Raw genomic sequence first — 15,122 nt, 5'->3', positions numbered from 1 at the left:
ACTACGAATTTGTGCAATCCCTGGAAACTGCCAATCTCAACTGGAACTGGATCTGTAATTGGATTTGTTTGCTACTCCCACAACCTAAACTGTTCTACCAGAAAGAGGCAAATTTGGAACTTCTGCACTTCTGACTGTAGAGCATGTAGCCCCTGTGTCAACCAAGAATGAATCTCTGTAACCCATAACCTTTCCCTTCACATAGGGTTCCCTTTGATCTACCTCTAAGGAAGTCACAAGCACACATAGCTCCTCATCTGAACTGTTACTCGTCCACTCATCATTTATTTCATTCTCACTGTGTATCAGGAATTGGTGTACTATGTTAATACTTTGGTTAGACCTCTGACCTGTAACCTGTTGAGAAAGCATCATCTGTTGCTGTTCCATCGGGGCCTGAGGTATTTGAATTTGCTGTCTAGGTACCATGGGAACCTAATGTTGCACTGGCCGCATCTGTGTCATTTGCACACAAGGCATTTTCACCTGCTGCATAGGCTAAACATTTTGCACATTATTCTGAAAATTTGGATGAGGACCTCTTACTCTGCCCTCTCACATTCTGGAATGAATTGATGTCATTGCTCTGCTGAACGACATTTTCCTGCACCATCATTGGACACTCCCGTTTCCAATGTTCTACCTCTCATCTGGGGCTGAAACATGTTGGGCTGAAACATCTGGGGCTGAAACATCATGTTTCCCTGCTGCTGCTGTGATAACTCCTGCAGAACATTCCCTTGAACCCATCTGATCTGCTTTAATCTGCATCACCATCGCCTTCTCTTTCAACTTTTTCTGCTTCAACTCAATCTCATCACTACAGTATTTCGCATACTGCAACACCTCATCAATTGGCTTAGCTTGCCAGCAAATCAAGTGACTCTTAATCATCTGCCCAATTTCAGGTCTGAACCCTTCCACAAATCTGAACACAAAGTGGAACATGTCTTTCGTCTAAATTGATTCTGTACCGCTGTAATGTTTAAATGCCTGCAAAAATCTCTCATAGTACGAATGTATCAATTCCTTTGCTTCCTGAGATGTCCTGTCAATCCTCTGCCAATCAATATTTTTGGGCGAAATATTTTCAAAAATTCAGTCACCTTATAGTAATAATTCATTACTTCAGGAGACGGCGCACCTGTATGTCTGTCTCTCTCTGGTTCGCTCGTCGGTCAATCTACACTCCTCTTACACTCGATCCACAGATCAGCTGGAAGCACTATCTCTAGTAATGTGTTCAAGTCATCCCACAGGCACTTTGCATGTTTCACAAACCTGTCTGTCTGCTGATACCACTAAACTGGTTTTTCTCTCAATTTTGGATAATCATTTGTAAATGATAGAATGTCACCTCTGCTCCACGGGACTTAAACAAAATTCCCCCCTGGAATCTCTCTCATTGGCAACATTTTTACTGGATCTTTATTCTACTGTACATCTGCAGTCTGCTCCAGAATCTATTTTCCTCTTGTCTCTTTTCTTCACCCGTCTGCCTTCCCATTTATCAAATGTTCCCCATGTCTGAGCACTTTGAATCAATTCCTTAAGATGTGCCTTAATTCCGGCAGATCTCATGCGTTCGAAATCTTTAGTCTTGAAATCTAGTCTGTAACTCCTTTTCAAAATGCTTTGTTTTCTCTATTTCTATGCCATACTTCTCTGCCAAATCTGCTAATTTCTGATGCACATTTCTCACTTCTTTCGTAATTTTCGGGCACAAGTATCTCAATTCTGCCTCTGTGTAGGATTCTAACCTGTTCACCCCATTGTTACCTCAATGTGTTCACCCGCTTCCATGCTTAACCTAGCATAATTCAAGTACTCCTCTCCTTTAGAAGCACTCTGTGGGGTATTAAGTTTGTCTAACCATTCAGTCAACTGCTGTGCTGTCAAACCTTGTAGCGAAACACTACTTGCTTGAACTGGTGGCACCTGCTGTGCAACTGTATTTGGGGTCTGCGGTGTCAATAATTTCAAACTCTGACTAACATTTGACCCTGCCATAGTTTATGGAAGTGCTGCCAATGGACTAAGTTCTAAGAATGATCTTGACCCGTCAAACATCTGTCCCACAGGAGAGACTACTCTAGCATCTTCATTATGACCTCCCCTCATTAAACTCTGAGGCATTGCTCTTTGTTCACCTACAGTCGGTTTCTTCTGGACAAATAATGGTACTGCTGGACCAAGAGTAATAGGTAGCGATATTGCATCTGGAGCTGTTCTGACATTTCAACTCTGTGGGAGAATAAATCCCATATTCTGATTCATCATCGGAGTCATCTCCGACTGTGTCCCTGTTACTGGAGTAAATCTCGACATTACCTGCGGCTGTACTTGGGGCAGTAATAATGGAGTTGGTTCTGTCTGAACCAATATCGGTCCTGGGAGCACCTGTTCGGTGGGCACCATTAAGTTCGAAGTTGTTTCCATAATGGGCACATCAGGATAAATTCTCTGAATCTTTGGCGGTTGCACCAGATTTTGCACTATAGGAGTAGTAGGCACATTAAGACCACTCTGCATTGCATTCTGTGTCAGGTTAGCATTAACCTCCACTGGACCCACTGTCCAATTAACCTGTGCCGGGGCTGTCGGTTCTGTACTGGTACTCGGAGCACTCTCATGTACGGTGTATTGTGGGGGGCGATCTCTCAATAACTGTGTAATAAACTCATCATTGTCTGATTCTTCTTCCACTGTTGAAGACTTCCTAGCGTTCCTACTCTGAGACGGACTTCTAGTAGACTTCCTAGTAGCTTTCTTCCCTTCCTTTTCATTGTCCTGCGTAATTGCCGGAAACAATTTAATTCCGTGCAAAGTCTCCATCCTCCAAACTCTCTGAACACTGTCCCATCTTGCCTCCGCTAGAGTCTTCTCTACTTTTCTCATCCTCCTCTCAAATTTTAGTTGCTGCTGCTGTCTGGCTACTAGCTCCCTAACCGCTAATGCCTCAAACTATGCTGGGCTCAGAAGTGGCTTTGATTCATACAGTATAGCACCATCCATAAATGCTCCAAAATCCTCAAATTGAACTTCCCATCTGTAGGAAAAACTAAGTTCCCATCTTTTTCTGTCAATTTGCACCATTGCTTTAGCCAAAGACATGGCGCGACACCCTTCTCTTCCATTACAATGTAAGCCTGTGTACCTTCTGGTGGTGTAGCCTCGCCTACACTTGCTGTAATATATGTATCTCCCCTTAGGGCGATTTTTAAAGCCTTGAAAAGTGTCATCTTTTCTACCTTTTTATTATTCAAAATCAATTCAGGAAGTTACTTTTAATCCCAAGATTCCTTTCACCTACGTTCTCAACCAATTGCCTCTCACGGATGGCTGCCAATCCGTGTGTGACCCTTCTCACTAACTGACCTATCCCAGCGCGGCTCCAATGACGTCACACTCACACGTTCCTCAGCTGACAAAGTCTTGCAGCTTGTCCTCCTAAACTCCAATTCACACAAAAACTAATGCAATATATTGCAAGCACTAATCCAAAACCCAAAACAAATCTGCTGGTTTACTACAGGAAAGGTGACACACTCACTTCAGAAACCTTACAGATTTTTCACTGACGACTCTTCCCGCACTTACAGCTACTCCTTCTTTCTTGGTCTCCCAGATTCACAAGCAAAATTCGACCCGCAAATTTTACCTTCAACTGATCAATGGGTCTGTCCCGGTGCACATAGAACTCGCCAAATCTCAGTCAAAAATTTATTTCACTCACTTTGACTCACACTCTGACTTGTTGACTACGCCTGATCAACCTACTAAACCAGACAAATTACAACATGAAACCAAGTGTCTCATACACTTTTCAAAATACTCCGGAGTCTTAGACCAGGCAGGGTCCATACATCAACAACCAAGTGGACAATTTTTGAGCACAAAGCACCACACACATATGAAGTTCGACGACTTCCCTACTCTCTTCCTCAGAGTATACACACTCCTTCTACAACTTCATTTGGAGTACGCAAACTCCCTACCATTTTCAGTTAGCGTGTCTGACCTTAATAAGTATACTTACAAGGGGCGCGTATAGGTCGATGAACCTCTTGACTCGCAATTAAGATATTTTTACCATAGTTTCAATACACAATCAATAATCAATACACAATAGTCAATAATCGTCAATCAATAACAATAAACAATGGAGTCCGTAATTGTCACGCACCATGACCTTTCACTCATGGATAACCACACCTTTTAATAAGTTAGAATATTTATTTCCCTATATTGACAATGCTAATGCCATGTAGATTAATCTCAAAATCAAATAAAACACGTACAGAAACAATACTGGTTGTCAAAAGCAGCAGAAAGCTCACTCTGATCAAGCTGGAACTACAACACATTTTATGACACAAATCAATAGTAAAGTCAGTTACTTCGAGAAAGTCAAATACATGAAGTTTAGCAGAGAAATTCACCAAGCATTAGTCCCTGTTATTCATAAGTCATTAGTGAGAATCCTTAACTAACATCAAATTAGCATCAGGATGTTGGGCTTCATGCAAAACAATTTAGTAACACAAATTTAGAAAAACATCTAACTAGAGCTCTATCAAAACAACGGAGTTGGTACCTAGAAAGAAAAAGCAAATATGCATAATAATCACATTGTATACCTATCCTTGGGTGGATCAGCAAAGAAGAACCAGTCTTCGTCCTCAGGACATCAGTCGATCAGCAAGGCATCAGGATTCATCAGTAAAGTTCACAAAACGCAAAGTCTTTAATCATTAAAGTTAAGCATGTCTCTTGTCAAGACGCACCAGAAAATAACGACCTTCTAGTCAGCAAGAAAATGGGCTAAGGCGGTCTTAGCAAAATGCATGGGCAGAATGTCTGAAAAGAATGGATGTCTTCTCACTGTGTAGTGTCATTAAGTCAGTTACCTAAACTCTCCCCTAATTCCCTATTGGTCAGTTAATCACATGTTCACACTTTATCCAATTACATTTAGATTCCAAATCTATGAATTCTATTATTTCTCCTTTCACACATTGTTGATTGGTTGTCCTTCAATGTCCTCACCATCCGGCTTGTCAGGTAACAATATTGTTGCATCTTATACTCCATTCAGTGCCTTCATTGTTCTCGTCCTGAGAGTAAGTCTCACATGTATTACACATAAAATGTTACATTAGCAGGAACAACTTTTACTAGCGATCGTTTCGCATGAGAAAGCTTCAGCTATGAGCACGTTTAACAATGCAAAATGGAAAACCACAGTTTAACTCACTTGATCAGCAATTTTATTAAACTCTAAGAAATACAGCTTGACATGAGGCCTGGCAGACTAGGCCAAGACACTCGCTAAGTTAAGGCCGACAATTAATAAAACACGTAATTAATACATAACCCTAATTATGACGCATTACTACATTAGGCTAACATATATTCAGCATTTCATGTTAAAACTCATTAATTATTACACTTCGTTAACATTGACGGCCACTCATCGTAATCACATTTTCAAATATGTGCATTATTTTTACATTATTACATTTCTACGCAAATCCAGTATTCTGAATACAAATATTTTTATTAATACACCTGTGCTAACAGTAGTTAAAAGTGGAAGAGTCATATTTGACAACATTCCCCTTTTAGACAGACATGAATGTCTCCATAGATTGACTCTGGAATAACTTAAGAAAACAATACTGGTATACTGCTGTGGACCGTGGGATAAGCCTTGGGTTCTAGACTACAAGTTCTCTAGATGGCAAATCTGAAATACAAATTGAGTGTGAGGATTTGAATACAGGTCCTGAAATTATGGAGTCCAACATGATCTAATATATTTTCGATGTCCGTACAATCCTTTGTTTTTCAAACAGAGGATCTTTGTGCCCAATAAAATATATTTTGTATTCTTCGGTCTACTGTAGCTCTTATGCCTATTCCTCTTTCTAGAAATTGTCTAGAAGCAATTTGTTTTTGAGAGGCATGAAAACATTAAAAGTAAATAACACTGTTTAAAGCTGGTGTAGAAGAAACATTGTTGTTCTCATCAATGACTGCACCCTTGAGACCCAGAATAAAACATAATTTTCCAAAATGAATCTCAGTGGCTTCGCTCCCTGCCTCACCTCATACTCAATGTCTCTTTATGATAACCTCCCAATAACCTTGTGAGTAAGGTCCCAGACAGAATGGTGCCCACTGACTATCTTCCATAGAGTCAAGCCTTTCCTGCCTCCCACCAACGTCCGCCTGATAATGGAAACACTCCTTCTTTTCCACATCAAAGTGGACAGTGCCCTATTCACTGGCCCTCAAGATATCTTTGCAGCTTTCGGGAAAGCTGTTCTGCACATAGCTGACTGTTCCCTCACTAGGCAGAGGAAATTCAAGGAAATCACATCACTTTAAAGCTACTCCATCAGGTCAACCTACCAGATTGTATAAAATCTAACTGCCACCTTTAAACTTAGAAAAAACCCAGAATAGATACAAGAAAGCATTACATACATTGTGTACCTTAAGATTTAAAAGGACTGTACAAGGAAACACACCTTCCTTTGCTTCCAAGATGACTTCATTTGATTAGGTTTTTGTGGAGTAGGCAAATACACAGGAATAGGGTTTCCTGTTGCTGAGACTTTCCGCCCCTTTGCATTTTCAGAAGAAAAAGAACCAACCTTTCCACAATGTTTTGATTCCACTGCCTGACACCCCTCTCCTAATATCACTAATCTACCTACATTTAGTCTGTCCTATACTCATGTTCCCTAAACCTTGTCCTCAGAGGTTTACCTATTAGGATATATACCTCCTGAAATCTGAACATTCTCACCTGCTCCCTATAGTCATGCACACCTGCCTTTTCCTTCCAGTGAGTACGACCAGTGGTCTGTTGCCCTCCAGCCTGTGTGTGTGTCCTGAACATCCCCAGTGAAGTAAACTTTGAGCAAAGCTTGTCATTGACTTTTAGCACACTTAATATTTCTTCAGTTATTAAGATAATATCCTTTTTTTATGCTGCTCTGAATATCCCTGTCCATGCACCCGGACATCCTAGTTACTGTGGTCCTTTTTCCCTCCACAGATAAGTTTGAAATCTGGTGATCAGGATGGCCCTCCCAGTACCACTGTGACAGCCCAGCTGTTCGACTCCGAACCCTTCACCTTCACAATTCCAGGAACAATCTCATTGGAAGATCCTGCCCTGTCTGAGCTTGTGGCACGTGAAGCTCTGAAGCAATTCAAGAAGAAGGAACATAGCATGTAAGTTCCACTTGTATGTTTACAGTAGACTGAAGGAGTCAGGGTTTTTCTTGGCTTGCCTCCATACTTGTTTAAAACATGGTACTTTCATATAGTCCTAAAATTAAATAAAAGTTGCACAACTAGAATAGGAAAGTAGGGAAATGTGAACCATAACACGTCTTAAAAAGTGAATACAACCCCTTTGCCTCAACTGTTGCCATCAACCCCTTGACTATGATCCTTAAAGACTGTATAAAATATTTTACAGAAATGGACATGATACACACCATGTAGCTGGGCAGTATAGTCATATATGGTATTGCACTGGGATTTATATACCACTTATATGTGCTCTTTTGGCGTGACTACGTGTTAAAGACATACTTGCCTTTCTCAATATGGTGGAAGGTAGCAGGTGTATGCTATAGGAGTGGGTCAAGAGCTAGTATCAAAGGCTAGCAAGGTCGTCCAGGATAGAATACAGGATTTTAGTTGCTATAGATGTGGAAGTACAAATCGTTACGTGAATGCCAACAATTGTCCGGCCATTGACAAAGTTTGCAGTAAATAGAGAAGCTGTTTTGACTGCATGAGGAAGTAAATCTACAGCCCAGAGCAGGACAGGCAGTGGAATAAGTTGGCAGTTGATTTCATGAATGATTTTCATGTTCTTTTCGAGTGAGTCATAAGCAGTTGTTCTCATTGCCGACTATTCAAAATGGCCTGAGGTATAGACCGTTGGCAGCATCAACACCAATGTTGTTGGTTTTTTAGAGAATGTATGCATGTATGGGTATTAACATAGTGCAAACCTAGCTATGACACAAATAACTGCTGTTCATTACTTGGGGGAGTGGGAAATTATCTACAAGATCATGTACAGCAAGTGGGCATTACACAAATACAATTCACACACTCTATTTCACATTTTTTAGACTCAGGAGATTACATAATTTGCCTGTAATCACACAATGTTGAGTCAAGCATCAATGCCCAGATATAAACCCTATTTCCCCAGGTTCCAACGTCAACAGCTCTAGTCTCTAGGCCACATCTCTTTTGTTGAGATAGCTTACCAGAAGAAAGCATTTCTGAAAGTTGAATACAATTTACATCAGAAAAAATTACAGATATTTGACGAGTCTCAGTTACCATTGTATGACCCAGAGCCCAATGGTCATGTGAAACATTTTAATATAATTTTAAAGTTGAACCAAGATGGTACTCACCTGGTACACAAATTGATCATTTGTTGGAGGAAGTCTTTACAAACTACTTTGTGGTCCTATAAAACTTTTAAAAATGCTGTAAATGGCCACACTCCATTGGAATTGTTCAGAGTGCATAAGAATGATGCTAGATTGGTTCTGTGGTGGCTTATTAACAGAGAAAAGGAAAAGGAGCTTGTATGGAAAAATGAGGAGATGAGGGGGCATGGTAAGGAGTATCAAGAGAGTGAGGAGACCTGTTTATTGGAGAAGTGATAATGATGGGAAGTATTGTAGTCAGAGAGTAAGTCAGAATAAAGTAACTAGGATTTGTTGAAACAGGGTTACCAAATCGTTCTAAACCCACATAAAGTGGTAGGATTAAAGCCTTACACAGTCAGCATGTAAGCAGCAGCAGTAAGGTGTGGAATTTAATCATAGTGTCTTTGTCGTGATACTTGTAATGGAAGGAGATCAGAGGATGTTGAGGGGAAAAGGGGATGACAACAATGTATTTTTTGATGTAAAGGGACATTACGTAATCAGGTGACTTCCTTGGGCAGTTCATCCGGATCCTTTATCTAGTGAAGTTCCACCTTTATTAGGAAATGCATCTGAGTGAGACGTAACTAGTGGTCCAATGTTGGAGTTGTTGTAGTATTTGTGCTTATAGTTCCCTCAGTTTGCTGGTCTGGACAGGTCGTTACACGCATTGCACTAGTAAGTTGAGTACCAAAGCTTTTTGTCAAATTCGTTTTAGGATAGTTGTAGTTCTGTTGTTGCTGAATGTCAGCACTATTATTGGGTGAGTTTTGTTTGACTGGTGGCATGTGGTGTTGGTATATACATGTGTTATTGAAAGTAAAAGAAAGAGAATGGAATGGAATGTGGAATGTGTGCATGTGAGCTCTAATGTAGGTGCATATTTGGAATTTGAGTTGAATGTAAATAAGTCGCTGGTTGATAATGAGCAAGAATCCTGTTCAAGATGTTGCTCCTCTTACCTTAAATACATCTTAATGACATAAATAGTACTTAATTCCACATGCACTGCATCTCCTTCATACAAGAAGCAGTTTACAATAGAGGAAAATCCATGAACTGAAATTAGGTCCATCCATGTCCTAAGCACATCTTTTAAATACTGTTTACAGTGGCTCTTAACCTTTTGACTTCTGTGGATCGATACTTAATTATTATTGAAATCTGGGCCCCGTCTCTGAGTTATTATTGGAATCCAGGGACCCGGCCAAACATACACAAAAAGAGGGAAACCAACATTCCTCAAACAAATACACAACTTAAATATTTCATTTAATTCACAAACAAATTTGAATCAGGCAATAGTGCATGTTTGGCGCATGGAGACTGGGTTCCAAGTTGAGTGCTGGATTCCTTCATGGAGCTTGAACTAGCCCAAAACTGGGGGAAGCACCGGTAGCACTGACTGGCAGAATGAAGTCCTGTTGGGACAACAAGTTTTCAAGGGCTAGAGCCGACCATGCTCCCCAGGGCAGACTCATTGGCACCCCCGATGGATATCCAGAATATTTGCAGCACAGGCCATTGCATGCCAGTCTGTTCTTGAGGCTTGTGACAAGGGGCACCCTCCATTGGCAACTGTTATCCATCATAATCTCTCTCTCAGGCTCATTGTATCTTGCGGAGTCCTGATGATGATCATTTATATTGGGATCGACATGCCGTCAACTGTAAAAACACGAGCCCTATATGATTGTTGAGAACTTGATGTAATGGACTGTGCTGTTCTTGCGTTTGTTGATACACTTGTTGATCATGATTTGTCACTTGAGTATATCACCTCAAAAGGGAGCGCTGAGCATGTTTGTTTTGCACCAGTATTTACTGCGCCAGTATGTGTCTTGAAATAGTTTTTTCATAAACTCCTTTAAATAAATCATATTTGCCATTTGTTTCTTTCCATCAAACGTATTGTCACTAGGGACCAGTGTGTTTTTCATTACCTTTTGCAGCAGATAAATCTAATATATCACTTCGTAAACATTATCATATTGTTATGGTCAGCTTTGCGCGAGGTTGGCTTTGGGATGCAGAATGTTAATGTGATTCTTCTTTGCTTCTTCTTTGCATGACAAATATGTGTTGAATTTGAGGATAATCACAACATATTTTAATCATATTTCTTGCTTCCTTGTTTTTCCTTTTCCAGTGAGGCATAGTGCTTCAGTCATGTAGGATCCTGAAGACTTCATCAGTCCACACCCAATAGTGACCTGAAGACACCAGTGCTTTAAAGCCCATCGCATAGTTTCCTGAAGTAAGAACAGACCCTACAGCTACTGAAACTTTGGCATCTGCAGTAACAATCCTATTTACAAACTGGTGTTTAGTGTTAGGGACCAAAAGCAAAGTAAACCAATAAAGAATGTCAAAAATGTATACTGGTTTGTCAGTGTGTGATTGGTATAGTGTTACTTTGTGCTGGATGTGGGCGCAGGGTCCCGCGCAATTCTTGTTGCCCAAAACTTTACAGCAAGACAATGCCTATGGATTGATGTATGGGAGACTGTGTTAAATCTCGGTTTCATGAGGCAGTGTGTTCCCAAGGTATGGCACATCCCAACATATAAAAATATAGCCAGTTAGGCAAAGCATCCACTCCGTAACTAAATTCTAGATCAGCAAGGATTTTATTACAAAATTCACAAGTTGCAGTACAGAGTAATTGTTATGAAGGCTCCCAGCAAATAGAGCATTACATAGTAGTGCAAAATCAAAAATGTTCTAAGCTCCAAGTGGGCAGCAAAATCAAAAGGGAAATGGACAGCATCTTCAGGAGAATTGGACAGTCCCCTGATTTACCCCCCAAATTAAGGGGGTAATGTTTATGGTGTGAGCTAAAAGTGCATCTTATTAGCAAATCAGAACACAGTTTTATTAAATGTCATATTACCTTCATACCTAAGAACTATTCCACTACATAAGTATTGATTCTGCCCACTCTATGCTAACATCATCCTGAACTGGTAGACCAAAGGATATACATGAACAACAGGAAGCCGTAGTGTACAAATAGGGTACAGTGAGATAATGGAAATATCTTGGAGTAAGTTACAGTTTTACAACAAGGCTGGGAAGATTCCCTTGATAACAGTAAGAACAATGCCAGTGGAAATAAAGAAACATAACTCTGCTTGACTGTTTGCTGCAGATATAACTAACAGTGAAATGTGCAGGGGTAAAACAGGGAAAACATCCATTTTAAGCAAGATGGCTGCAAGGCCCAAATTGAAGTCTAGCAATGGTATGGAAAGTGCACTTCTACATGTCATAGGACATTTGTTTTAAAAACAATAATACTATATCAGTGTGTACAGATGTTAATCAAGTGTAAAACTACAACAGACTACAAAAATCCCTAACATATCCCCCCTCGACTATTCTAAAATCACAAAAACTCATAATTAATTTAAGTAATCTAAAGATTATAACAGCTTGCATCACTTTCTGCTTTTCTCGGGTTGATTTTTCCGTCAATTTCAGCTGACTGTGATCTCAATATTGTGTATCCTACATCTCAAATTCTTACTGCTTTCTTTTTGACAGTCTTCTTTTCTCTTTGCATCACCAGTTTAGAAATAACAGTACAATACAATAATTACAGGTGTTAAAACAGCCTAAACAAAACACTTCCCAAACCATTGACCAGTTCACAAACCTTGCTAAATGCCTTTCCTGTCTCAATAACCAAGGAACATACTGTTTCCAACTAGCCATGCTCTTCCAAAGCTTAGATTTCATGAGAAACATTAGTAATATTTCGAGCATATGCATAAATACCATACTGTTTTCAGGTTTGGACGTGCAACATTCCATGACCCCAAAAACCCTTCAAACACCACCTTCCTTCAGGGGGAGAATATTTAGCACTACACAATTTTGCAATATAATTGTTCGTATTGCCATTACTTCAGAACTGATCTGTGTTAAGGCGTCAGCAGTGTTAAAAGCAAGCTGGTACACAAGCATAGACAATCTTCCATTTTTCTTCTGATCATTCATAGCAATACCCTCAGGTAGAATAATAGCTCCTAATATATCCAAAACTATCTGCCCAAAACCACATTTCTCTCTCCTCAAACCAGCATAATAATTCATTCCACTCACATGATGGATCTTCCCAGAGTTGGAGCAGAACAGGAGGTTGAGCTTCCTGCCGAGCAAGAACCTCCTCTTTTAGAATCAATGGCTCCCAGATCTTCAGCAAGAAAAAGGACTACTCCACCCTCTTCTCCAAACACAACTTCTGATAACGATGTTAGGGACATGGAGTGGACCCTGGCAGAGTCCGGGAAGTGCCAGGCAAGGCAGGAGAAAAGAAAAATTCCAGAATGCCTTAGGGGCAGATTTAAGAGCCCCTACCACCTCCTTGCACTAAATTAGCGTCATTTTTCTGATGCTAATGTGCCCAACGAGGCAAAAATAACTGTGCCAAATTTACATTGTGCTACTTTGTAACCCTTAGGGCTACATTTCGCCTGCGCCAGGCATAATCTATGCAAAGGGGGCATTCCCCCATTAGTGGGGGCCCAAAAAAATGTTGCAAAGAAATGTAAGATTTCATTGCGTCATTTTTTTGGCACTTTTAACGCCTGCACAGAGCAGGCATTAAAAGGAGGCACACCATTGTTTACAATGGGCCTTAATGGGCTTTGCAGGATTAGTGTAAAAATATTTGATGCTAATCCTGCAAAGCTCTGAACTAGCGTAAAAAATGTTGACCCTAGTTCCCTAACTACTGCCATGATGTGCTGTATCTGAGATACGGCACACATGGTGGGGTTAGGAAGGCGCTAAGGGGTGCAAGGAAAGTGGCGCTGCACTGAGTGCAACGCCACTTTCCTTAAATCAGGCCGTTAGAATCATGGAAGGGGATAATGATGAGGAGGATGATGAGCAAGTCATGGTGGAAGCTGGCACAGAGGAATCCGGCATTACTATCCAACCTGCCACGAGGGCACTATGTGGCACAGGCAGTACCACAAGCTCCCATATTTGTAAGGCCCCAGCAGAGACCTGCACCAACCCATACCTCAGTAGAAGTGCACTGCAGAGAGGCAAATTACATACCCACCTACGTCCAGTTCTTTTTCAAGCATATTTTTACCCCACTTTAGCATCTTAAGAAGGTTTTCCAACAAAATGTTTAAATCAGACAAATATGGCGACAAACTTGTGCGTATTAAATACACTAAGAAATAAAATTCATGATAAGGCATAGGAAACTGCAGGCTTTAAGTAGGCCACACCTTCACTGGGAGAAGAACTGAGAAAAGTAGACTCAATACAACCCTTGACCACCATAATATCTACATATTCACCCAGCATTTTAACATCAATATTATTATCCACAAACTAAATTTTCCCTGTGTCTCAACGTATTAGATCCAACATCATTATGTCTGTAGTGAATTCAGCCACTATGGAATCCTATCTCACTGGAGAAATGATAACACAACAATAAACCAACTATTAATGTCAGTATCAAGGAGATCACCCAGCTATGACTATGATGATGAAGCATGTCACACAATTCTTTGGGTGAGAGTCCTTTTTCAAAAACAGGGTTTGACCTGGTTTACATGCAGGTTTATTACCCTTGTTTTGATGGAAAATAGGATAGATGGAATAGATTATCTATGGGTGACACTCCTCTCTTTCTAATTGATTTTCCTAAGTGGAAGCTGGGATGCCTGCCCATTATTCCACCTAACTCTCTCCATTTTGTACAAAGAGAACAGTTTATTGCATTGCAGATCTGTGTCTTGTTCGTCTTCAGATCTTCAGATGCAGGTGCTAGAAATGCCGATTCAGGTGAAGCATATGTTCTATTTGGAATTCTTTCATGATGGTCTAACAGCAACTGGTGACTCACTTTCATTGTTGAGTCAATTTTAATGACTTCAGGCTCTTCTTTGATTTACTTTTTTCTGGAATTGCTTTTTTTTAGGTTCTCTTCACTGACTTATGTGTCTCAACTGTTGCCTCTTCATTTGTAACTACTGCAGAATTGTGTCCACTCCCTGATGGATTTGTGTTTTCTCCCTCTAAGTTTTCTTGAGACTCAAATTTTCAATTGGAGACTTTCAGTGGTGGGATCAGAGAATATTTCTTCTTGCTGCCACTTATGACTTTGCAACAGCTTTTCAGTCCTATCCTTAATTTGAAACTGACCAATCTCATGGTACCTTTACCTGAATCTTCACTTTCACCAGCATCTTAACCAGAGTATTCACCAGTTTCAAAATGTTCTTCACCGCCCTCTGGATCTGCTCTGTGAACTTCATTCATCACCTTCATGCTTCTCATGTGAATGGCATGGATCCTCTGTGGAATTTTGGCACGTTTTACAGCAGTGTTATGCAAGCACAACTTGAAATGATCCGCTCCAATGTACTCCCAATCAACTTTTGTGGACACACTTAAGAACCCAATCTCCTGGATTCAGGGAATGATATATATATGTTTTTTTTTTTGTCACTGCTGTTGTTAAATTCACCTGATGAGAAACAGATTTCACCATATCAGCCAGACACATGTAGTAATTTAGAACAATGTCATCAGTCATTGAAGCAAGTGTAGCTGAAGGAATGTAGGGCAATTTCATTGCTCTGCTCATTAGCACTTTATGGGGAGAGAGAC

The 15,122-nt window shown here is 40.3% G+C and overlaps 1 protein-coding gene across 1 annotated transcript in view; it reads left to right on the top strand.

The window, feature by feature from the left end:
- Positions 1–10,859, top strand: part of LOC138295418 (clusterin-like) — a 122,830-nt gene extending 111,971 nt beyond the window's left edge. The window contains exons 8-9 of the mRNA XM_069233708.1: positions 7,070–7,248; positions 10,630–10,859. Of these exons, the coding sequence (XP_069089809.1) occupies positions 7,070–7,248; positions 10,630–10,639 (189 nt within the window). The 3' untranslated portion in view covers positions 10,640–10,859. The remainder of the gene's footprint in view (positions 1–7,069; positions 7,249–10,629) is intronic.
- Positions 10,860–15,122: the final 4,263 nt, after the last annotated feature.

Source organism: Pleurodeles waltl, chromosome 5 (genome assembly GCF_031143425.1).
Source record: "Pleurodeles waltl isolate 20211129_DDA chromosome 5, aPleWal1.hap1.20221129, whole genome shotgun sequence".
NCBI classification, from domain to species: Eukaryota; Metazoa; Chordata; class Amphibia; order Caudata; family Salamandridae; genus Pleurodeles; species Pleurodeles waltl.
This window is presented reverse-complemented; position numbering and strand designations above follow the sequence as displayed.